General features: G+C 58.2%; 1 protein-coding gene across 4 annotated transcripts; it reads right to left on the bottom strand.

The window, feature by feature from the left end:
- Window positions 1-728: 728 nt before the first annotated feature.
- On the bottom strand, window positions 729-23,160 carry CALCOCO1 (calcium binding and coiled-coil domain 1). Of its 4 annotated transcripts, none has more exons than XM_074980003.1 (15): window positions 23,087-23,160; window positions 15,679-15,841; window positions 13,653-13,755; window positions 12,472-12,665; window positions 11,809-11,967; window positions 11,040-11,188; window positions 9,549-9,639; window positions 9,187-9,342; window positions 8,193-8,447; window positions 7,282-7,407; window positions 6,871-6,966; window positions 6,557-6,671; window positions 5,748-5,962; window positions 4,724-4,830; window positions 729-3,280 (listed from the first exon to the last, which is right to left on the bottom strand). In XM_074980003.1, the coding sequence occupies exons 2-15, from the start codon at window positions 15,838-15,840 to the stop codon at window positions 3,076-3,078; spliced, it is 2,133 nt and encodes a 710-aa protein (XP_074836104.1). In that variant the 5' UTR covers window position 15,841; window positions 23,087-23,160; the 3' UTR covers window positions 729-3,075. The 4 variants fall into 4 exon arrangements, with proteins under 4 accessions (XP_074836104.1, XP_074836102.1, XP_074836105.1 ...); XM_074980001.1 differs by lacking the exon at window positions 23,087-23,160 and adding an exon at window positions 18,592-18,773; XM_074980004.1 differs by lacking the exons at window positions 9,187-9,342; window positions 23,087-23,160 and adding an exon at window positions 18,592-18,774.
- Between the last annotated feature and the right edge of the window lie 748 nt (window positions 23,161-23,908).

Genomic DNA, 23,908 nt, shown 5'->3' with positions numbered 1-23,908 from the left:
GATGCCAATGAGAAATACCTGGAGTCACACTAGAATTCAGTCCATACCAGTCTGTAGCAGATGGACATGGAGCCTAAACTAAAGTTCCCCCTAATTTTATCCCTGTGCAGAATAATTTTATGTGCACCGAGGCATGTGCGGAGGTGCACCTCCCAGTAGAAACACCTGCTGCTGGCACGTTGCTAATCAGCCGGGCAGCATTTGACTCTCTCCTGGGTGGGTGCCCGAGTGCTCAGCTTACAGGGATCCCCAGTCCAAACCCAGTGGCACCATCTGAGCATTGATCTCCTTCCTGTGGCCAGCAGAGCTGCCTTCTTATGCTGCAGCAGTGTGGACTGGCAATCGGCTTCAGGACTGTTTTGCCTGCAGACCATTGGGACCAGGGGGATATGAAAGGAGATCTCCAGAAGCCAACCCTGAGCCAGCCAAAGGACAGGTCTTTGTTTTGTTGTGCTTTGATCCTGCCCTTGTCTGGCTCCACCACAGAACCCAGCAGCACCCACCATCACAGCGAGAGGACCGTTTCCAATTCCAGGTACGTTGTCTGCCTATCCAGCCTCGATCTCTGCCCCCATCTGCCCAGGCATTGGCCTTTCCCTTTCCCTGGTGGCTTTTACTCCCCTAAGTAAAAATCAGCCTGGAGAACCTCAGAGGGCAGGGATCTCCCTGGGCTTGGTGGAGTGGTGCAAGGTTTTACGGTGCCCTATAAACCATAAATCAGGCACAGCTTTGAAGAGAACAGATTTTATTAGAATAGCCAAGACATGTAATATAAATATATATACACACTATACATGGGCTGCGCACTTGTGTGCGGGTGTGGCTGTGGGTGCACTGGCTTTTTATTGCTCTGACGCTGGGGGACTGTAGCTGTCTTTTTTGGGGTGGGGGGGGGAGAACATTTTAAAAACCAGAGACAGGAGTCAGGTGAAGCGGGACTGGAGAGAAGCAGGGAACAGCTGTACACATCAGGATCACCAACCACGGTTAGTTAGAGAAGAAAGAGCGTCTATAAACCAGTGATCAAAACAGCAGCCTCCTCTCCTGCAGTCAAAAGGCACAATCATGAACAGAATTTCTCTCTACTCCCACCCAGCTGTCAGAATTCGAGGGGGGCTCGCTGGACGCCTGGCTTCTTTCTCCCTCCCCCGCCCCTCAAGAAGAGGAAAGAGGCAAACGGAGACTCCCGACAGTATAATATTTAAAAGAAATTAAAACCAAAAGGAATTGCAACCGTGAATACAAAAAGCAAATGCATGAGAATAAATTGAAGGGGGGGTATGCACAAAGGAGCGGGGGGGATTGAGCCACCCTCCCCCCCGAAATTAAGCAAACCAACCGCAAATCAACACTAATTACTCGGCATGCTACAGCGAGCCGCTATGGGGCGCAGAGACTGGGCAAGGGGTGCCCTAAAGAATGAGAATTGGAACCAGAATAATGGACAGGTCTGTTAAAAAAAATACCAAAGTGAAAAATAAAACCATTCCAGGGGTAGTGTCTGGGCTCTGCCCAGAATGCAGCCCGCCAGGGCTCGTAAGTGACCCCACCGGGGTCCAGTCACTAGTGTCCCCCCACCACTAACCTCAGGGGTCACGTGAGGTGTCTGTACCCCATTGTCATGTCAGGGCTGGTGCCCCGCCGCCCCCGCAGCGTCCCAGCGACCCTGTCCACTCTTGGGTTGGCCAGGTGGGTCCTTGGCCGTTTGCTCCATCACGCTCTGCTCTCACCACTGCCTTGCCACAGTCCCTGAGGCTGCAGGGAGGGGCAGGTGTCGACACAGAGCCACACCTTGGCAGATGCTGGTTAAGCCCAGGTAGCCGGGCAGGGCTGGGCTCCCCAGAGCTCCCCACAGGGAAGCTGAGACTGGGAGCAGGCCTGGGAGCAGCTCAATTCTAGGCTAAGAGGCTGCTGGGGCTGGATGCAGCTCAGCAGAGAAAAGGGGCTGATGAGTACCCCCCCCCCCCCTGCTCCGGCTCATGTATCTCCACATACCCAGAGCTCAGCTCCCTTGGCTCCCCCTTACCTGTGGGGCTGCCTGCGTCTGGCCCAGCCCCACCTCATCGTGGGTCCTCAGGCTAACCCTGCCTGGGGGCACGGCGGTGACTTGGGCAGGAGCAGACAGGAGGCCCGTTATGCCAATTATTTATGCAGCTGAGATTCTAACAAATCAGTGGTCATTAGCAGGGCATTATCAGCCGGCCTTGGTGTGGCCCCGGTGCCCTGCGAGGCTGAGTGGCAGCAGGCTTTGCCCGATGCCTGTGGACTGGGGGCTGGGTCTCCTTGCCTCACAACCAGGAAAACTGAGTCCCATGGTTGGGGGAGGAAGGGGGAGCTCATGACAGCAGTGAAATTCCCTAGCCCAGATATGGACACCTGTAGTCAAGTCAGAGGCCCAGGGGTGTGGAGCTTCGGGGGCAGCACAGGGCAGCTGGCTTTGGGGCGGGAGAGTCCATGAGGGGGAATATCCAGGCCCCTTTTAGCTTTAACTATGGGGCAGCCTTACCCCACACTGCCCCCAGCCCTGCTCTCCTCACACTGGCCTCCTGCCCCCACCGAGAGCCAGGGGGGACTGAGGGAATCTGCCTGCCCTTGGCTGGGGGTGGTCAGTGAGAGGAGACCCCTTGGGCTGGCCACCACCTCCGTCCCCAGCAGTTCTCAACCCTGCGTCATGAGCACAAGGCCCCAGGGCGAGTGAGGGGGGCAGTATCCCCAGCTCCAACCCCGCAGCGAGTCCCCCCACCCGCTCTAAGCAGCCCCACCAGGAGGCAGATGGGAGATGGGGAACATGGCCTGACCCCTCTCCAGCACACCAACTGGTGGGTGCTCGGCAGCGGCTGAACCTCATGGGTGTTTGGGGGGGGCGGGTAGGAGCAACTCACCCTGTTTTACTCTAAGGCAGTGGTGGGGGGAGACCTCAGGCCCTGAGACCTGCCCGGGAACAGCCACCGATGCCATGGAGGGCAGGAGGAGGGTAAATCCCCCCCCAGGGTTCGGGGGAGCCCAGGGCAACTCTTGCGTGGCTCCTGGGGGAGCTGGGCTGGTGGGGGGCCGGACCGAGGATGGGGTGGGGGGTCACTCGAAGGTGAAGGGGTCGTGGGCGCTAAAGAAGAAGTGGCTGTCCACGTGCTCCTCCAGCGCCTCCTTGTCGCACTCCGGGGGGAAGCGCTCCTTGCAGATGGGGCACTCCTTCCACAGGCCGGGGGACGCGGGCAGGTCCAACGGGGAGGCGCCCATCCCGCAGGGGCCCGGGTCCGAGGGCTGGCGGCCTGTGATGCCACTGCAGGAGGGCGGCAGAGACGGGGGGTCGGCACCTCTGGAGCTCACCACCTCCCTCTCCCCGAGTGTGGCTGGGGCACAGCTGCCCCCCTCTGGGGCCTGTGCTGGGGGGCAGAGCTCTTGTGGGGTACCCCCACCCTGCTACTTCAGTCCTTCCCCTCCGCTGCCAGCTCCTCTGCTCTCTCCATCGCTGGCGCTTAACCATCCCCCGCCTCCCTCCAGCTCTGACTTCTTCCCCCTCCGACTGAGCACCCCAGGTCCCCACACGGCATCAGCCCCTCCCCCCCTTCTCAAAGGGAATGGTGGCCCCATAAGCCCAGGATTCCTTATTCCTAGGGCACCCCCATCCCGCCCCAGCTGCACATGGCACCTTTCATGCACCCCACACCCCTACACCGAACATGATCCCTGCCCACCTCCTCATGCCAGCCCACCCCCGCAACACCCTCCCCCCACTCCCTTGTACTTCCCTGGCACCCCACCCTGCTACCCTCCACCATGCCTGCTGCACCCACCCAGCCGACCCCCAACACCGGCACCTCACCCCATCCTCTGTCCACACCTTGATCCCCGCCCCACTCCATCTCTCCTGCACCTCCCCTACCCCCATCCCATCCACCCCACCCCTACACCGCCCTCGCCTGTCGCCTCTACCCCCCCCTGTGCTGGGTGCCCCCTGACCGTCCTGCTCCTCTCAGCCCCATCCCATGGCCCCTGTGCTGGGGGCTGGGGCAGAGCCCCCCTTTCTTCAGCTGGGTGAGTCGAGCTATTTCACTTGCAAATAGCCCCCCCTCCCGCCCGCCCACCCGCCGCTGTCTGCAGGAGAAAGGAATCTAATGATGCTGAAAATTGATTCAGAAATGCCCTGACACGGCCGTACATCTCCCGGCTCTGCGCCTGCCACTTTTATGGCCACTGGCTGTAAAAGTCACCGGCTCCCCGCGCCCACAGGGAAATTGATATATTTGTACTAACTAAGAGGAGGCTTGGAAAGCTGCCTCCATCCCCTGCTTCCCAACCCCCCATCCCCTGTCCTGCCCACCCAGCCCCCTCCCATCCCCCCCGCTCACCCCAGCCCCTCCCATCCCCCCACTCACCTCACCCCCCCTGCTCCCCTCCATCCTCCTCCCCACCAGCTCCTCCCATCCCCGACTCACCCCATTCTGCTCCCACCCCCCTGCTCCCCACCATCTCCTCCCATCCCCCACTCACTCCATCCTCCTCCCATCCCCCACTCTGCTCCCCTTCATTCATCTCACTGCCCCCACACCTTCACCCTCCTCCCACACCCCCTCTGCTCACCCCACCCCCCATTCTGTTCCGTCATCCTCCTCCCATCCCCCATGCCCTGCTCCTCTCCATTCTCCCCCTAAGGAGCTGGGCGAGGGACTAGCCCCTGCTCTGCCAACAGGCCAGGCCCCAGCCCGGCCCACCTCCCGCTCACCTGGCCATCTCATAGAAGACGCTACCCAGCTCCGGCAGCAGCAGACTGGCCTCTTCCCCTCCACTCCGCACAGCTGCCATCAGCACGGCCTTCTCATCCTCTGCCTCCTGCAGCGAGAGCAGGGGTGAGAGCGCCGGGGGCCGGTCCAGCCCTCCTACCCAGCACTGGGGAGCCCTTCACACACAGGCAAAGCGACTGTCCCCCCATAAACCACTGGGCTCCCCAGCAGTGAGCTGGCGTGTGCGTAGCTATCCTGTTGGCTGGGTCATAGGTCCCATACTGCTGAGGATGGATGGGGATTCTCCTTTACCTTCAGTGGCACCAGGGTAACGAATCCTGTCCCCACTGCTGCTTGGCCCCCAGCTGTGCTCTGGGACTCTGGGCTCAATCGTTGGAAGGGTGATGGGGCAGTGCCAACCGCCCCCCTATGCTTACAGCTGTATCTGAACTCACCAGCACAGCCACGATCTTCCCTAGGGAGTCAGACAGACGCAGAAGGGCCGAACGCCGGGCTGAGCCTGCCCTGCCAACCCTCCGCTGCAGGGGAAGCCGGGAACCATGCACGTTCAAGGAGGGGGCACTGGGTCAGCTGCCTGCTCCCCCTTGCTGCAGGGAGTGCTGGGGTTTAAAAGGCCTGGGACTCTGGCCGCTGCTGCAGTGGTGGCTGGGAACCCCAGGCCCTTCTGAACTGCCAGGCCCCAGGGCAGCTGCCCCCTATGCCCCCTCCTCCATTCCTCTCCCTTGGTGGCTTGACTACTGCCCGCAGGAGATGACTGGGCTGGGGCCGGTGGGAGGGGGTGCTGCATTGCTCCTGGGTCTCGGCAGCCACTGTTGGCAAGAAGGAAACGGCACCGGATGGTCCCAGACGGGGCTGAAAGCCAGGCCTCCTGGCTTCCAGCCCCGGCTCCAGGAGGGAGTGTGGCAGCCAGGGTTCTAGTTCTGCCATGACCAAGAGCAAGGCCCTGGGCCTCAGTGTCCCCATCCACACGGCACTCAGGGCTCCTCTCCCGCTCCGAGGACTCACCGAGTCAGAGCTGTTGTCCTCCGCGGGCTGCTTGATCTGCGAGGTGATGGGGGCGGGCTGGCTGATCACCACCTTGTGCATGGGCTCCCGCAGGCACGGCGGGGTCTTGGTGGCGGCCCGGTTGTCACACAGGCTGTAGGGGCTGAGCTGGGTGTGAATCCTCATGTCCTCGGGGGACTCGTCCTCTGAATCCGAGAGTGGGGAGTCCAGGGAGCCTGGCGGGAGGGGAGGCCACAGAGTCACATGGGCAGCCAGTGCTGCCTGGCCAGCCGGGCAGGGAAAAGGGGGGCAGAGCCAGCAAAGCGGGGGTGAGGGGGAGTGCGGGCATGGGGGAGTGGGGGTGGTAGTGAGGGTGATGTCTGGGCGGGAGGGAGAGTGCAGAAGGCAGTGAGTGGTGATGGGGATGAACTGGTGGGAGGGACATGGCAGAGCAGGTCAAGGAGCTGAGTGTTACTAGCCCCACTGGGTTGCTTGGGGGGGATGGGATGGGAGGTGGGGGTAATGGGCGGGGGGGCTGAGGATCTGAGAGGAAGTGGGGCGTGGGGTGACAGGGTAGTGACAGTGGAATGGGGTGGGGGTATCCTGGGGGAATGGGGCAGGGGTGGGGGATGGGGGAACAGGGATGATGGGGGGAGGGGGCAATGAGGGCAGGAGGATGGGGGTGGGGTGGTGATAGTGGGATGGGGTGGGAGGATGTTGGGGGGACAGGGATGACATGGGGGAGGGGTGGTGACACTCGGGAGGAGGCTGGGGGCGGGGTAAGGGACTAGGTGGGGGCAAGGGGGGCGGAGCGACAAGGCGTTACGCACTCAGGGCCGCGGCCGCCGCCGCCTCCTCCTCCTCGGCTGCCGCCACCTCGCTCCACTTCTCGTCGGCCACCTTCTCCAGCCGCTCCTCCAGCTTGCGCGCGTACTCCAGCAGCTCCTGGGGAGGGGCAGCCCGCCACCGTCAGGGGCAGCCCCGACGGCTGCACAAGCACCAGCCGACACTTGCTGCCCCGGCTGCAGGGCCCCTGCCTAGCCCCAGGGCACCGTCCAGCCCCCCATGCCGGGAAGGCCCTGCGGGGGGCAGGGCCCATGGCTCAGGCTGCCCCTTCTGACCGCTGCCCCCAGCTGGGACTGACCTGTTTCTCCTCCTGGAGCTGCTCTTTCTCCTTCTGCGCCACCTTCAGGGCCGCACGCAGCTCCTTGAGCTCCCGCTTGCTCTCCGACAGCTGCACCTGGGGCGGGCAGGCGGGGGGCACAGGGCCGTGAGAAATGCCCCAGGCTGGGCCACGGGGCAACAGCCACCTTGGGGTGGAACTGCCACGCCCCAAGCCCCTGATCTCCCAGAACCCAGGAGCACCCTAATCCCCCCTCCTCTGGGGCACGGCGCCCCCTTAGCGCTAGTGTGTGGGTTTGGTGTAGGGCCTCCCTAGCGCAGCTCAGATCCCGCCTCCTAAGGCCGGGGACCCTCCTCCCCAGTGCAGTTCTGAGCCCTCCCGCTACAGGGCAGGACCCCGTCAGAGCTCTGCCCTTCCCCGCACCGGCCTCACCAGGCTGGAGTCCCTCTCATGGGACAGCTCCGCTTTCAGCGCCTGCTTCTGGGCTCGCTCCTCCTGCAGGTTCTTCTCCAGCTTCAGCACCTCGGCGCTCAGCTTCAGGATCTTGTCCTTCTCCGCCTGCCGACAGCCAGTGGGAGGGGCGCTCAGGGGGGGCCGGCGCCCAGGTGGGGCCCAGCATCTCTCCCTAGCCCTGCTTGATGGAAGGACGAGCAATACCCAGTGCAGCGCTAGGGGGGCGCGTGCTGCAGGGGGCCCGAGAGGCTCAGTAGGGGGCGCTCCCACCTCCCAGGCAGGGCGGGCGCGGTGTGCTGCGAGGGGACAGGCCGGGGGGCTCAGCAGGGGGCGCTCTTCTCTGAGGAAGATGGTTAGGGGTTGCTGAGCTGCAGGGAGCAGGTTGGATGAGGCTTTGTGCGCCGTGTTCCACCCTCCTGCTGTGCTTCATGGAGCTCGGTAGGGGGCGCTGTGCCCACCCCAAGGTGGCAGTAGGGGGCGCTGTGCCCAACCCTGGGAAGCAGTAGGGGGTGCTGTGCCCACCCCAGGGTGGCAGTAGGGTGCACTGTGCCCACCCCAGGGCGGCAATAGGGGGCGCTGAGCCCAACCCTGGGCAGCAGTAGGGGGCGCTGAGCCCACCCCAGTGTGGCAATAGGGGGCGCTGTGCTGAGCCATGAACCAAGTCCTGCACACTGTGGATCACGACAGGGGGACTTTTCCCAAGGCCTGAATATCCTCATCTCAGCCCCTGGCCACTGAGATAAGCCCAGCTAGGGAACGTGCCTTCATTTCCCATCCTGAACTGTTGAGCAGTGGCAGTGCCCCACCCCAGAGGTGGCTGCACTCCAGCAGCAGTTGCAGCCATTTAAGTGGGAGGCCCCGTGGTCGGGGGATGAGGGGATGTTTGGCACCTCTATGCTCTGCAGCAGGTTAGTCTTCTCCTTCCACCACTGGCCTTTCCCCTCCTTCCATTTCAGGGTCATGTCCGCCAGCTTGATGTTGGTCTCGGCCGACTCCAGCCGACTCTTGTGCAGATCCGAGATGGTCCTGTCCCGGATGGAGGAGGCACTAGCCAGCTCCTCCCCCAGCAGTACCACTTTCTGCTGGCTGGCAGCAAGGAGGTCCTGGGTGGAGTGGAGCTGCTCATACAGAGCTTCCAGCTGCGCCTGGGGGTGGGGAGTCAATGGGGGTGGAGGGGAAGGAATCCGAAATAATAAATAGGATGGAAGATGCCAACTGAGCTCTGCCCCAGCATCCCACCCCAAACACAGTGACAAGGGAGCGGCCAAGGGAATTTAAAGGACTGTTAAAATTCTCTGTCGTTCCCATGTGGAACTCCCTGCTGCAGGATGTTATCAAGGGAAATAGCTTGGTGAGCTTTGTGAGGTGCAGCGTAGCTCTGGGGGTCTCTGAGCTGTAGCCAGGCTGGAAAGAGCTGGCCTTCCCCTAAGCCCTGGGTTCAAATCCCATCAGGGCTGATGAAGTCCTTCGGAGGAGCCAGGGGCTGTCCCTCCTGGCAGAGATCTTTGAAATCCTGCTCCGGGAGGGGGCAAAGACCCTGCTGTGCTTTTCACGTGAGTGGGGATTGGGCTGAAGCCTTCTGGGTGAAATACTACATTGTTAACTCTCTGTGCCCCAGAAGTGGCTGCATGTCAGGAGTCAGCAAGGGAAGAACCCAGGGCCCCATCTCCCTGTCCTCACCCCTAGAACACACACAGGAACGAACCCAGGAGTCCTGGCTCCCAACTGCCTGCACTAGCAGCGGTGCTACCCTAACCCCCTCGTTCCTGGGAGAAGAGAGGGCGGATGCACACACCCAAGCAGGGGGAGGGTGGCGTGGGGGGCTGTACCATGGCAGCGAGTGGGGGTGGTTCGGAGCCGGCGTCCCCCACCCCAGGCACTCACCGTCCTCTGCTGTGCAGCCGCCAGCTTCTGCTGCAGCTTGTTGATGTCCTCCTGCAGCACCAGGGCCTGCGACACCTTCTCGCTGTGCCTGGTCTTGGCCAGCAGCAGGTCGCAGGCCAGGCTCCGGCTCTCCTGCTCCGAGGCCTGCAGCTTGACCTGGGGTGGGGGCGAGGGGACACGATCCTCACCTGCCGGCCCAGAGACGCCTGGCCGCCCCCTGGGGATGGGAGGAACCCGGCTGCTCTGCCTATGTGTGGGGAGGGACCTCTGCTCCTGTGTGTGTCTGGGGGGAGGGGAGGGACTCACCCCAGCAAGTGGCCCCCAGCCCCGATTCCCCCCAGCTGGGGTGTCCCAGCGCTCACCTGGTAATGCTCCTTCTCCGCGTTCTCCTCCTTGAGCTGGTGGTTGATCTGTTCCTGCTCCCGCACCAAGTTCTTCACTGTGTCCTTCATCCTGGGAGGGATGGACACACTGGCAAGATGAGCTCAAGCTCGGCTCCAGCTGCCGGCTTTTCTACAAGGCTGCTGGGCCAGAATGTCAGGTGGCCGGGACTTACTGAGGAGCCTCATGGGAGCCCCAGGTGAATCCATGTCCTGCAACCCCGCTAACAGGTCCCCTTTCCAGCTGGTACAGCCGGGGCCAGACCCTGCCTTAGTATTGCATCTCGGAGGCTGCCCCCTTCAGCACATCTCAGGCCCTGGTGCTGGGGGAAAGAAGGAGACAGCGCCCCCTACTGAGTTCCCACCCTGCTCCCTGGAGCACAGCGCAGCGCCCCCTAGGGCTCTATTTCTCAACCAGGGCTACATGTCCCCTTGGGGGTACACTGAGGTCTTCCAGGGGGTACATAAACTCATCTACATATTTCCCTAGTTTTACAACAGGCTACTTAAAAACCACTAGTAAAGTCAGTACAATCAAAAAGTTCATTCAGTGATGTCTTCCTTCTTCTTCATATGCCTTATGCTGACACGTGAATACAATATTTCTGTTCCAACTCATTGGTTTGATAATAAGATGACAGAAAGTTGGCAAGTTTTCTGAGCTCTTTTGGACTGTCTTTGTAAGTTGCTTTTATGTGAGGTGTATCTTGGGGGTGAGCAAACCAAATCTGACTCCTGCAAAGGGCATGGTAATCTGGACAGGTTAAATGACACTTATTAATATCATAACTGGAGATACACACCTCCTAGAACTGGAAGGGGCCTTGAAAGGTCATCCAGTCCAGTCCAGTCCCCCTACCCTCTTAGCAAGACCAAGCATCATCCCTGACATCTATTTGCCCCACTCCCTAAATGGCCTCCTCAAGGATTGAGCTCATAACCCTGGGTTTAGCAGGGCAATGTTCAAACCACTGAACTACCCCTCCCTCCTTGTGTCAAGACCTCAGATTACCTTAGGACCATGGTTCCCAAGCGTTGGTGGATGTGCCCACAGCAGTACTCAAGAGAAGTCGGGGGGCACTTATTTTTTTTGTTTGCAAAGGGGAGCTTTATTAGAAAGGTTGAGACACACTGCTCTAGGGCACTAATCATTATCCCTTGGGGGAGAGCACCCCGAACAACCAGCCTCTCCCCTCCTGCAGGATCCTGGGAGTTGCTCATCGCCACTCTGACTAAGTCCATCCCTGCTTAGCGACTGGACTGGTGAAGGCCACAGGCCCAGCTCTGTTGCGATGTGCCAGTGGGGCAGGAAATGAGGCGACTGTCCTTCCCACTGGACCAAGCTGCAGCCCTGTTCCCCATCTGCCTCTGCCTCTCTCCCACCTGCCAGTCCAACCACAGCACTGAGCCTAACTCCCCTCCCAGCCTGCTGACCCCCACAGCCACAGCCCTGACTGGTGCTCTGCTGCTCACCTGTCTAGCTCCACTTCCTTCTGCAGCGCCTTCTCACTCAGGGCCTGGACATCCTCCTCCAGCTCCTGGATCCGAGCCAGCTGTCCAGCCTGCTGCCGGCTCAGTGCGTCCCGCTCCTCCATCACGGCTGCATGGGAACTTGAGAGATCCTGGGACATGCGCCACCGGGAAGAGGTTGAGCGAGGATCAGTGACATGGGAAATCCTAAACCCTATCTCGTGCATGGGATCTGGGCACTCTGCAGTGTTCCCGCTAATTTTAATTTCCATCCATGTGTGGAATAAATTTTATTATGTGCACCGCGGCAATGGCAGACGTGCACCACCAGGAGAAATACACGCTGCCGACTGTGGGCGCTTTCTTAATCAGCATTTGAATCTCTCCTGGGCGGCCACCCAGGTGCTGAGCTTACAGGGAACACTGGCACTCTTGCAAGGGACAGGGAAGCCTGGGGCCCCACAGATCAGACCTTTGAATCTGGGGCTAAGCCGGTGGGTACCAGGGCGGAGGGCATGCAAGGAAGACTATGGGATCCCCTCCTCAGTGGGCATCTCCAGAGAGGCAGCACAACCCAGTTGCTTGAGCACAAGAGCTGGGAGGCCTCATTCACCCACCCACGTGCCTCAGTTTACGCCCGGTGTGAAGAGCAGCAGCCTGGTGGCTGGGGATGGTGCTGGACCCTTATCAACCTGGGAAGTGAGGGTTGGGGACCCAGCCCATTGACTGTCACCCAGCAGGGCCTGGTGTCCTCAGGGGGCACATCACGCACCTTGTACTGCTCGGCGAGCTTGGTGTGCTCATCCCGCATGGTGCCCAGCGCCTCCTCCAGCTGCTCAATCCGGGCCTGCAGCTCCTTCACTTCCTCCTCCAGCCGCAGCTTCTCTCGCAGCAGCCTGCTGCGCTCCTGCTGGCTCTCCTCCAGCTGGGTCTGAGGCACCAGGGCTTTTAGTATGGACCCGGGGGGGCAGGCACACCACCCACCCCAGGGTGCCCCTGCCCCACCACTGGCAGGCACGGGGTTAACTCAGGTGGGCCCAGCAAGGGGTCAGACCCTGGGGATACTGGTGATGGGGGCTTGTAGGAGTTTGTTCTAGAGGGCGGAGCTGCTGGAGGGAGGGGCCAACCTGGGCTCCGCCCCCTTTCCCAGCTCTTGGTATATCCTGCCCTGCAGGGATAAAAGCCTGGAAGAAAGGAAGGGGTTTGAGTGGACCAGGTCACAGCCGGGTGCACCAGTAAGACCTGATCTCTCCCATTGCTCTCCATCCTGCGCAGCGTAGGCAGAGCTCGCAACCTAACTTGCCCCATTTGGAAACCGAGGTACAAAGCTGGGACATGGTGAGCCTGAGGCCAGTGACAAAACTGGGAGTGGAACTCAAGACACTGGACATGCAGCCTGGCGCTCCACCCACTAGGCAGTACTGCCCCCCTTTACCTGCAGCAAGGTGGCCTTGGGCACCACCAGCAGCATGTCCCTGTTCCCCTCATCATCCTCCTCCAGCGTGACGAGCTCGTCCATGGGCCGGGGCTCGCTGAATTGGAAGGGGCTGCTCTGGCCACGCACCTCCCCGCGGCGATCCACATAGCGGAACTGGTACTGCTGGGCTCCCGGCTTGGGCAGGTAACTGGCTGCAGCAGGAGGGACATGGCCTGGCATCAGACGTCCGTGTGCCACACTGCCAGGGCCTTGCCTGGGGGCTCCAGGTCTCTGGGTGGGGCTCAGAGGCCCCATCATCTGGGGCTGGTCCCTGGGTCTTGTACCACCAGCACCTGCCCCGCGCCTCTGAGAGCCGGCACCGGTGTGGCTGGTGCCACGGCAGGACAGCTGGTAAGAGCCACGTCAGCAGACCACGGGCGTCAGTGTACCACCCCCGCCCCCGGCCTTCAGCCTGCTCAGCCTGGATGCATTTCATCAGGGGCTGCTCTGGAACCTCCTACCCCCTTCCAACCCGGCCTCGCTCCTCCCCCCTCAACCTGCCTCCTATGCCCTCTTCCTCAGACTCTCTCTGCTTTACCCGCTCCTGAGTTGCTGACCCTGTCCTTACCCTGGTGTCCCATAGGCAGCCCCTGTCCCAGGCTGCGAGCTCTCAGGCCAAGCTGTGTGTGCAGTCCCTTCCAACCCATCCCCATCCCCATCCCCATCCCCATCCGCTGCTGCTTCCGCCAGCTAATGGCACCATGTGCCCACGCAGGAAGGCTGCAGGGGGTGTTTGACTTCTTGGCTGCTGTGGCATGAGGTAATGGCCAGGTCTGGAGGCCGGATGCCACGGCAGATGGGCCCATGCGCCTGCTCGGGTGCGGAGGGCAGAGCTACCAGTCTAGATCCAGCAAATGCAAGGCAATAGTGATTTAAATGAGGCCGCTCTCCTGACCATGCTCAGCAGGGAGCCCAGCTGCGTCCCTGGCCCGACAAGCTGCAGCAAACCCCCTGTAACCCAAACCCTGCCCCCTCTCCAGGGCTGCCACCTCTTCTGACCGACAAGGGACAGGTCCGTGGGAAGCTGCAGGGCTGGCTCCTTGCTCCGGACGCTCCCTGGGTAACACACCCTATCTGATCCCAACCTCCCATAACCTCCAGGCACACGACTGATGTCCCCAGTGCGCTCCCCCACCAACCTTGGAACTGGACGCTGGAATGGACGGGGGCCCCCTCTGAAGCACTGTCGGGTACCACGCACCACACAAAGGTGTAGTAATCCCGCACAGACGAGGCCTCCACCTGGACAGACGCAGGAAGAGGGGGTTTGAGTAACCTGGCTTTAGCTGAGCATCTCTCCAGCACTTTGCAAGGGGGCTGGTGTCACTGTCCTCCCCGGGGCTGGGGGGAAAGATCCCCGAATGGCTGGAAGCACCCAGCACTGCAATCGGCGGCTACGCTGTCTGCTTAAGCCAGGGGTGGCCAACTAGTTCGGGCCTAAGAGCCAGGCACTATGTATCTGTTTTTATCTAGCTACAGATGGAGGTAGTTCAGCAGATAGGTACAAATAAATATATAATGCCTGGCTCAATGCCCTCCCCTGTCCCAGAGTCAGGCATCCCCAGCTGCCTGCTCTGAACCAGTCTCCTCTCCTCCTCTCCAATCTGGCACCCCACACTACAACCCAATCCGCCTCCTCCCCCAGAGCCAGGCACCCCCAGCCTCCCCATAACCTAATTCACCTCCGTCCCCAGAGCTGGGCACCCCCAGCCCCCCATAACCCAATCCGCCTCCTCCCCCAGAGCCAGGCACCCCCAGCCCCCCCATAACCCAATCCGCCTCCTCCCCCAGAGCCGGGTACCCCCAGCCCCCCATAACCCAATCCGCCTCCTCCCCCAGAGCCAGGCACCCCCAGCCTCCCCATAACCCAATCCGCCTTCTCCCCCAGATCCAGGCACCCCCAGCCCCCCCATAACCCAATCTGCCTCCGTCCCCAGAGCCAGGCACTCCCAGTCTCCCCATAACCCAATCTGCCTCCCTTCCTCCAGAGCCAGGCACTCCCAGCCCCCCCATAACCCAATCCGCCTCCCTTCCTCCAGAGCCGGGCACCCCCAGCCCCCCCATAACCCAATCCGCCTCCTCCCCCAGAGCCAGGCACCCCCAGCCCCCCCCCCATAACCCAATCCGCCCCTCCCCCAGAGCCAGGCACCATCCCACTCGGCTCTAACTCAAGGCCAGTGACTCACCGGAGCTGCCATCGCCACAATGTTCTTTTCCCACCAAGCAGTGGGGCGCGTGCAGAGCCGCAGACGGCGCTGCCAGCGCACGGCTCTGAGGAGAAGCCACATGTAATGGCTCAAGAGCCATGGGTTGGCCAACCCTGGCTTAAGCCATGGACCCAGTCTTAGGACTCTGCTGGAGGGAGCAGGTCAGAGCCAGGACCTGTCGTTTTGCAGCCTGGATGCAGCTCTAGCCGCAGGCCAGCGTTGGACGTCTGTGTGGCACAGGATGGGTGCACCAGCTCGGCTCGAGACCCAGAGGCTGCACCTGTGAGCCCAGGTGTGCTGAGTAGCCTGGTTGCTGAGCCCAGGCCTGCAATACAACCTGCCCTGTGCCGTTAATACTGCCTGGCTGCACAAGAAGACAGCCTCATTCCCCCGTCTGCCCTGTTTCACTGGATGGGGAAACTGAGGTACACAGAGGGGGAGCGACTGGGCCAAAGCCAGCCACCAGAACTGCAGTCTCAGTTGTCGTCCAGTGCTCTAGCTGGTAGGCCGCACTGCCTCGTTTTGCTCTCACATGCATGAGCAAAGCTTTGGGAGAATTTTAAGATGGGCTGCAGAGCCGGGCCCCTCCTACCACGACTGCTGCGGGACCAGTACAATGGGAGAAAGCAATAGGAGGGGAAGCCTCCATCCATCTCTCCAGCCCAGCTGATGTCCATTGCCCCCGCCCCCCCGCCTCATTCACTGCCTGATCAGGGGCACTGCTACAGGGGAGACCCTAGTGAATGCATCCGTCTTCTACCAGGGCTCCCTGTAAGCCGTACATTGGGTGGCTGCCCAGCTGATTACAGGGCAGCCACAGTGCCCAGAGCTGGCAGCGTGTGTTTCTAGGAGCAGTGCACAGCCACAAATGCCTTGGTGCACATAAAAAATTATTCCACACGAGTGGAATAAAAATGAGAGGGAACGCTGTCTCCCACTGCCCCTCTCTTCCCCATACCTTGAATATCCCAATCCAGTCGCGGGCAGATGGTTTCATGCTGGGGGGCAGGGTGTAATGGCACTCGACCTTGGTGTTGGGCACGTAGGTGCGAGCCACATTGAGGAAGGCCATGGTAGGATGGGGCTGTGCTGGCAACTTGCTGGACGATATCTCCTCCATCCTGTTCATCGGTGAGGAAGACAAAGAAGGAAGAAGGATGGTGTGACAGTCTGTACCCCAAAGTTCACCCTTTCTGCAAGACTATAAAACATTTCCTACAACGTATGTCTTATGAGGGATCATTTGAAAACTCATAATTTGCTGATCATTATTGCCCTGGTAAGAAACATGGGGCAGCATTGTCTGTAAAGTTATACAATTCTATCCCATGACACTGACGACATACATTTCCAAGTTGAGAAAGGCAGCCACAAATCAGTTCAATGGAAATAAAAGGCAAATTCATGCCTCAAAATCAGGTGTCAACAAAATCAAATGGACCATCACTTTGTTAAGCATCCATTCTTTGACAGGAAAACGAGTGTGAGTGAGAAATCTACATTTTAGCAAAGAAAGAGCTGGAGGATCCCATCCCAGGCTGTCTCCCAAACCTCAGACGAAAATGATTCTCACAGAAAAAGAGAACTCTAAGAAAGGGAGAGATGGCTCTAAAGACCTCTCCCTCCACTCTTTGTCTTGGTGCTGACAACCCCTGAAGGACAAAGCAAGAGGCCTGGGCAGAAAAGAATTCAGTCTGTGAGGTTGCAAGAACACGTAGGCTATGTCTACACTAGCACACTACGTCGAAGTAGCCTATTTCGACGTCAGAATGTCGAAATAGGCTACTTCAACACGTATCGTCTACACGTCCTCCAGGGCTGATGCCATCAACGTTCAACGTCGAAGTAGCGATGCAGAACATCGAAAGGAGCCGTCCTGGAAGCAAATGCAGAGTGTTCACACACACAAGCGCTGCCCGTCGAGATAAGGGGCCAGCAAAGCCCCAAGCCGCTCCCTTAAAGGGCCCTCCCAGACACACTAGGCCTGCACAGCACGAGATCCACAGAGCTGACAACAGTTGCAGACCCTGTGTACGCAGTATGGACCTCCAGTTGCAGCAGCAGCAGCAGCAGCAGCCGCCGCCAGAAGCCCTGGGCTAAGGGCTGCTGCATGTGGCGACCACAGAGCCCCGCAGGGGCTGGACAGAGTGTCTCTCAACCCCTCAGCTGATGGCCACCATGGAGGACCCCGCTATTTCAATGTAGCAAGACACGGATCGTCTACACATGCCCTTCTTTGATGTTCAACATCGAAGTAGGGCGCTATTCCCATCTTCGGATAGGAATAGCGATTTCAATGTCTCACCGCCTAACGTCGATTTCAACGTCGAAATAGCGCACGGTGCATATAGACGCAACACGTACTATTTTGACGTCATGCCGGCTACTTTGAAGTAGCCTCCTAGTGTAGACGCCCCCATAATGAAAGAGACTTGTTCTTTGAAATCACTTACAGGTTGAACCTCTCTACTCCAGCACTCTGTCATCCGGCAACATCCATAATCTGGCGTGATTTTAGTTAGCCGGACAACCACTTATCTAGGGTGTGGTCAAGTTTCCTGTGGTCCCATAAATTTGTTTCCAGCCACCAGTCCTGATTCTCAGTGTTCTGTGTTGTTATTTAGCTCCAATTTGCCCCTAAATATCTTTTAAGAGCCCAGTAAGCAGTGGAAGTGTTGACTATGCTGTTACAAAATACTGAACCCAATGCTCCAGCAAATTCTCTTGTTCAATACAAGTTGGGTCCCAAGGTTGCCGGACTAGGGAGGTTCAACCTGTAGCTTGTTCAGTTAGGCATTAGTGGCATTTTAACTTTTATTTCGTTGTAACCAGTTCTGATTTTTATACCTCATCACTTGTAATCACTTAATATCTATTCTCTAATTAATAAACTTGTTTGATTGTTTTTATCTAGACCAGTGTGTTTGGATTGAAGTGTTTGGCCTGCACTTTGCAAGGTCTTGGCTACATGAGTGTTTAGCAGCCTCAATGAAGACAACCTAACTCTTCCTTTAATAGTGCTTTCAAAATTACCCCGCCTAGGGGCCAGAGAGGGACACACACGACCTGGATTAACTTTTGGGAGACTGAGCTCAGTTGGGGACTGGGCCCTGGGGTAGGTACAATCTGTTGCCATCATGAAATACTGAGTTTTTATTAGGGGCCTGCACAGGCTGCACCTCCTAAAACCAGTCTCTCCGGCCCAGCCACATCCAAACTAGGGATGCTCCTGGAGCAGAGAGCCGGGCAGGAGGACAAGCTGAGATAGCCTCTTGGCAGCCCCTCAGGGGGCAGTGGGGCTGGAGTGCTGGCATCCCCCGGCAGCTGTGCAGAGCTGGAGCGCCAGCATCCAGTGTCTCCTGGCAGCTGCATGGTGCTGGGGTTGGGAAGTCGGCTGCTGCAGCAAACCATGGCCCAAGGGCCAGCAGGGACAGCCAGGGACTGAGGTGCATTAACCTCCCCGATCTTGAAAAATCCCTCATTCGGGACCACTGAGGTCCCGAGGGTGCTGCACCAGAGAGGAAGTCTGCATCATCCTCTTCATTTGCCAGATGGGGAAACTGAGGCCCAGAGCAGGGAAGGGACTTGCCCAAGGTCACCCAAGTGGCCAGGAACAGAACCCTGGAGTCCAAGTCCCAGTCCAGTGTTCTTGTCCCAAGAGCCCAGAAAATGAGGCCCTAGGGAACCAGACACATCCACTGCCCTTGGCACAGGTGCTGCAGCCCAAGAGAACCTGCACTGGCTTTAAGAAACACCGCGGGAAGGTGGCAGACAAACAAGACCCCTGTCCCAGGTGGCCTCCCAGGGGTATCTGGGCCACACCCTGCCTCTCCAGAATATAGTCCCCAAGTGCTTTGCAATCTGTGTATACCAGGATGATGCTGATTGCTGCCCCGGGGCAAATCCCAGAATGGCCACACCCTCATGCAGCGGAGGACAGGAAGTGGAAGCTCCGGTGTTACCAACTTTCCATGATTTTGTGATGAGTCCCATGATGCTGATTATTCTCCTTCACGCCCCAGCTCCTGAAATCAAGCGGAGCTGTGACAGTTTCAGCCTTCCTGAAAGAACAGCCAAGGCTATTGTTTTTGCAGACTCTTGTGATTTTAAAGCCTACCTTGTGACTCTTCTTGTGCCTGACTCGTGATTTTTGAACATCTAGCAGGCTATGTCTACAATACCCTGGAAGACCAACCCGCTCAGGGCCTATTTTCGGGGCTCGATTTTGCAACTTGAGCGTGGCTGTGTGAAATCGACCTCTCAGAGGTCACCGTTGACCCCCATGCTCCTTGCGAGAGGTGAGGAGTAAAGGAGGTCAATGGGAGAAACTCTCCCCATCACCTTCCCCAGTAGAGATGGAGAAGTTAGTTGAGCGTAGATACGTCAATTCTAGCCATGCAACTGCTGTAGCTAGAACTGTGTATCTGTAGTCAACCTAGTGTAGATATAACCCCAGTCTGGCACCCAGCTGGAGACTGTGGTGGGGGGAAGAGAGGCAGTGCGGGGGTGAGAGGGTGAGGGGTCATGCACAGAGGCATGTTGAAAGCTCTGGCTGGTGTGAACGCGGCCAAGGGATGCTTAGCGAAAAAGCCAGGTCCTTGATTTTACATCTCACCTGGAAGGTGAAGCCTCCAGCACCCGGCTGGGACACTGGTCAAGGACAGCTCAGATGACCTCGGGACAGAGTTTGTCTTTATGTCCTGTCTGTACAGCTCCTAGCACAACTGGCTCTTCGTCTATAACTGGGCCTCCGCAGCATTTCTCAAATGCAGCTGCTGCGGTCGCATGCAGTCACGGGGGAAGGAGGGGGGCTTTTCCTGCATCCTGGGCTGGGCGGGGGGATGCAGTGGCCCCTCCCACTTCCTGGTGCTCCTGGATGTGCAGCATTAGTTGCTGGGGTCTCCAGTGGCGGCCTGCTCTGCTTTGGGGACACATGGGGCAAAGCATTGGAGGAGCAGGCAGCTGGTGAGTTCCCCATCTTCCCAGGCGCAGTGGTGCTCAAGCTTTGGGCACATGAAAGGCAGCCTCTGGCCTGGCTTTGGGTTCTGTCCCATAGCTATGGGGCTTCAGGCTCCAGCCCCACACTGCCTTCCCAGACAGCTTTCTCCTTTCCCTCCGGCCGGCCCCTGTTGCTTCACTTGTCCGGGGTCTCAGCTGTCCTGGGACATGCCAGAGCTGAGTAAGTCAGCTGTGAAAAGCGATACTTACATGATTGCTAGTATCACTTTTCACAACAGATTTACTGGCTCACTATAAATAAATTACAATGATTCGAACCTGCATTTGTGCGTATTTATTTGTTTTTCCTAAAGGTAATTAAGTATTCTAGGAAAAAGCGTGGGAGTGGCCACCATCAAGAGTTGGTGGCAATACTCTATGGGGCTTCCAAATCATTTGTTCTGAGTGCCCCTAGGTTCTATCATAATACAGAAGTAAGAACAGCAGCCTCTATTTTATCACTACCATCATTTCCATCAACACCATGGAGGGTTTACCCCTGCCTGCGCTGAACTGGCCAGTGCCGCTTAGCTTACAAAAGACAACAGGAACAGGCTACCACATCAGGGCTGCAAGCTAAGCAAGATGAGAGAGACAAGCTGCTCCTGTCTACACAGCAAGTACAACTGATGCAGCAGCTAGAATAGCAAATGACCTGGTAAACGCCAAGGCCAGGGTGAGGTCACATCTACACTACAAGTTACCAACGTGGTAACAGCCCAGAGAATCATAGAATCCTAGGGCTGGAAGACACTTCTGGAGGTCATTGAGTCCAGCCCCCTGCCTAAAGCAGGACCAACCCCAATTAAATCATCCCAGCCAGGACCATGTCCAGCCGGGACTGAAAAACCTCTAGGGATGGAGATTCTACCACCTCTCTCGGTAATGCATTCCAGTGCTTCACCGCCCTCCTGGCAAAACAGTTTTTCCTAATGACCAACCTAGACCTCCTCCACTGCAACTTGAGACCATTGCTCCTTGCTCTGCCATCTGTCACTACTGAAAACAGCCCCCTTAGCATTTTGATTGCCCTCCGCTCTACTCTCTCCAATCCTTTCTGTACCAGGGGGCACAATACTCCAGATGTGGCCTCACCAGTGCTGAGTAGAGGGGAATAATAACTTCTCTAGATCTGCTGGCAATGCTCCTCCTAATGCACCCCAATACACCACTAGCTTTCTTGGCTACAAGGACACACTGTTGACTCATATCCAGCCTCTCATCCACTGTAATCCATGGGTCCTTCTCTGCTGCACTGCTATGTAGGCAGTCGGTCCCCAGCCTATAACAATGCTAGGGATTCTTCTGTCCCAAGTGCGGACTCTGCACTTGTCCTTGTTGAACCTCATCAGATTTCTTCTGGCCCAATCCTCCCATTTGTCTAGGTCACCCTGGATCCTATCCCTGCTCTCCAATGTGTTCACCTGTCCCTCTAACTTAGTAATGGACTTGTACACAGCATTGATGGACCTGCAAACATCTTCACTGCAAAGGAAGAGCAAATGGGGGTGACCCATGGACCCCAATTTCCTCTCTGGATGAGCCAAAAGCCTTGCTAAATGATCCCTTGTGATGGAGGCGCCCTGTGCCTTCCCTGCCTTCAGGGCTTTTGTCATTTGGGTGTCCACACACTGGTGCCTGTGAGCAGTGACCATATATTGTGAGTGACTCAGTACACCTGAATGAGATGTGCCAAATTGCGCTGCGCCAATTATAACCTTCAGTGCAGCAACATCTGGGAGGATATGCTGGGAGGATGTGTGGCCTAGTGGATACAGGACTAGTACTTAGCAGACTTTGTTTCTAGGACCAGCTCACATGCTTTGCTGGGTGACTTTGTCTTAGTCATACCACTGTGTTGGGCCTCAGTTTTGCCATCTGTAAAATGGGAGTAATGATATTGACTTCCTTTGCTCCTCTGAAAGGCCCTGCTAGTAATAATGTCCTCTGACAAAAAGTGAATCTCTGAGCATCTTGGGGCTGGCACGGTGATCCTGTGGCTAGAGTGTGGAATTAAGGAAACCTGGCCACTACTAGCTGTGCTGTGTGACCTTGCGCAAGTCAGTTATCCACCTGGTGCCTTCATTTCCCCTTCCCCTTGTTGGCAATGGATACTGTGAGCACTTTGGGGCAGAGACTGTCTGTGGTGACGCAGCACCAGGGGGTCATGATCTCACTCGGGGCCTCTCTCTGTCATGGGAATCCTGCACAGTTACAGCTAAAAAACACTCGTGGCCAGGCAAGATGCCTCATGAGCAGCCCTACAAGCCCAGACAGCACATGGCTGGCTTGGAACTTCCTGGCCACCATCCAGCCAAGTGCCGGAAGCCACTTTCTTTCCCCTCCCTGGAGTCTGCTGTCCCAGTGATGCAGTGCCAGCCAGGGAGCAGCCCATGTGCTAAAGAATCACAGCAGCTCCCATCCGGCCTCTCCGCTCACCTGGCTGCCAAGGCTTGGGCAGGATTCCTTGGTGCTTGCACAATACGAGCAGGGCTCAACAGCCTTGTGCAAGGCCAGCTCCCATCAGGCTACAGGGAGGGACAAGGAAAATCCACCTCCCAGCTTGGCAAGAGATGAGAAGACCTAGGTCCCCAGCAGGTTTCTGGGAAACTGTTCCACCCTGCACCCCCCCAATGCCTCCGCCCCTTTGTCAAGAATAAAAGGCTTTAAAAATCAAATGGCTCAAATCCAAAACAACAAAGGAAACTCGTGTTTGGAAACCCAAAGCCACAGGCGTGGTGGGGAAGGATGTGGGGTGGAGAGCGCCCCAATGCTCCAGCCCCAGGTGTAAACACAGGCAGGGGAGAGAGACTCTGCTCTTTAACGCCACAGGGGGCCAATCTCTCGACTGCCCCAGCCTGGGGCATCCTGATGGGGCTCAGGGCCAACCAGGAACACGGCACAGGCAGGCAATGCCCAGGCCTGCCCCAGCAGCTAGCGGAGATGGGGGTGAAGCAGAGGAAAAGCCAGATCTGGAAGGGGGTGGCTGTGAGTTGGTGATAGGGGGGTTCCCCATCTCTTGGGTTGCCCCCTCCCAGAGGGCAAGGACAGCCCCACTGCCTACCCTGCAGCAGGGTGCCAACTTCTCCTAGGCCTGGAAGCACAGGCCCGCCTGAGATCGGGGGGGGGGGGGGAGAAGCTGCTGCACCCCAGTGTACCCTGAGCCAAGCCCTCGCAGTGGGGGGTAGTGCATGGATCGCCCCCCCCCAACCCCGGCACGAGGTTGCCCCGGTGCAGCTGCAAAGGGAATTGCCCCCCCCAGCCCCTCTCTTCCCCCCTCTCCCGCCCCTTGCCCCAGGCAGCAGCACCAGCAGAGGGAGGGGAGGAGAAAAGCAGGGGCGCCCCATTAGAGAAAGAAGGTCTCTTACCCTGCAGAGCAATCAGCTGTTCCACTAACCTTTCACCAACAACAAAAACACCACTCAGTCCAGCAGAGGGCGGGGGAAGGGGCGACCAGGAGGCTGCTGGGAGTTGTAGTTCCCTCTGACCGCCTGCCGCTAGCGGGGAGTAGGAGGGGAGACTGCAGCTCCCAGAGGGCCTTGGGGGGAGGGGGTGAAGGAGCCGCCGTTCCAGGGAATCTGGGGAGTGTAGTTTGCCCAGCTGCAAAGTGCAGGCAGAGGATAGGATAGGAGGACTTCAACTCCCAGGGTGCACCGGGTTTCCAGGGGCCATGAAACCATTGGGTATTAGTCAGAGAGGGTAAGGTTTCAAGTTGTTCAGGGTCGAGCCATTAGCCGGCTCGGAGTTACAGTGGCTCCTGTCCAGTAGAGATTGGCCTCATCTGACCTCCTCCCCCCGCACCGCCAGGCCCTGCGCTTGTGTGTTGCAACAAGGAAAAAAACAAAAAAGCTGCTGCACATGGACATTGTACAGCAAGCTGAGAACAGTTGTGGTCACCTTGTACCCACAAACGAAATGCGTGCCTCTTGCAAATGGAGCTGAATGCATCGTCAAGCAAAAGCTGCACGTGCAATGCAATGGAAAGTGAACTTGCAAAATAGTACACTGAACCGCAGCCTTAAGCAGCCAACTTCAAATGTAATGTCCCCAATGCAACAGGAACTGAACCTACAGCACGCAATGCAATACAACATCAAACGATTTCTAGACACAATGCAACACAGAATGGACACACAATGCAACTGCAAGCCAGTGCACAAAATAGCTGTACAACGGAGCAACAAATTTCC

Source organism: Carettochelys insculpta, chromosome 29, assembly GCF_033958435.1.
Source record: "Carettochelys insculpta isolate YL-2023 chromosome 29, ASM3395843v1, whole genome shotgun sequence".
In the NCBI taxonomy this organism is placed as follows: Eukaryota; Metazoa; Chordata; order Testudines; family Carettochelyidae; genus Carettochelys; species Carettochelys insculpta.
The sequence above is the reverse complement of the archived record's forward strand: the minus strand, read 5'-3'. Positions and strand labels throughout refer to the sequence as shown.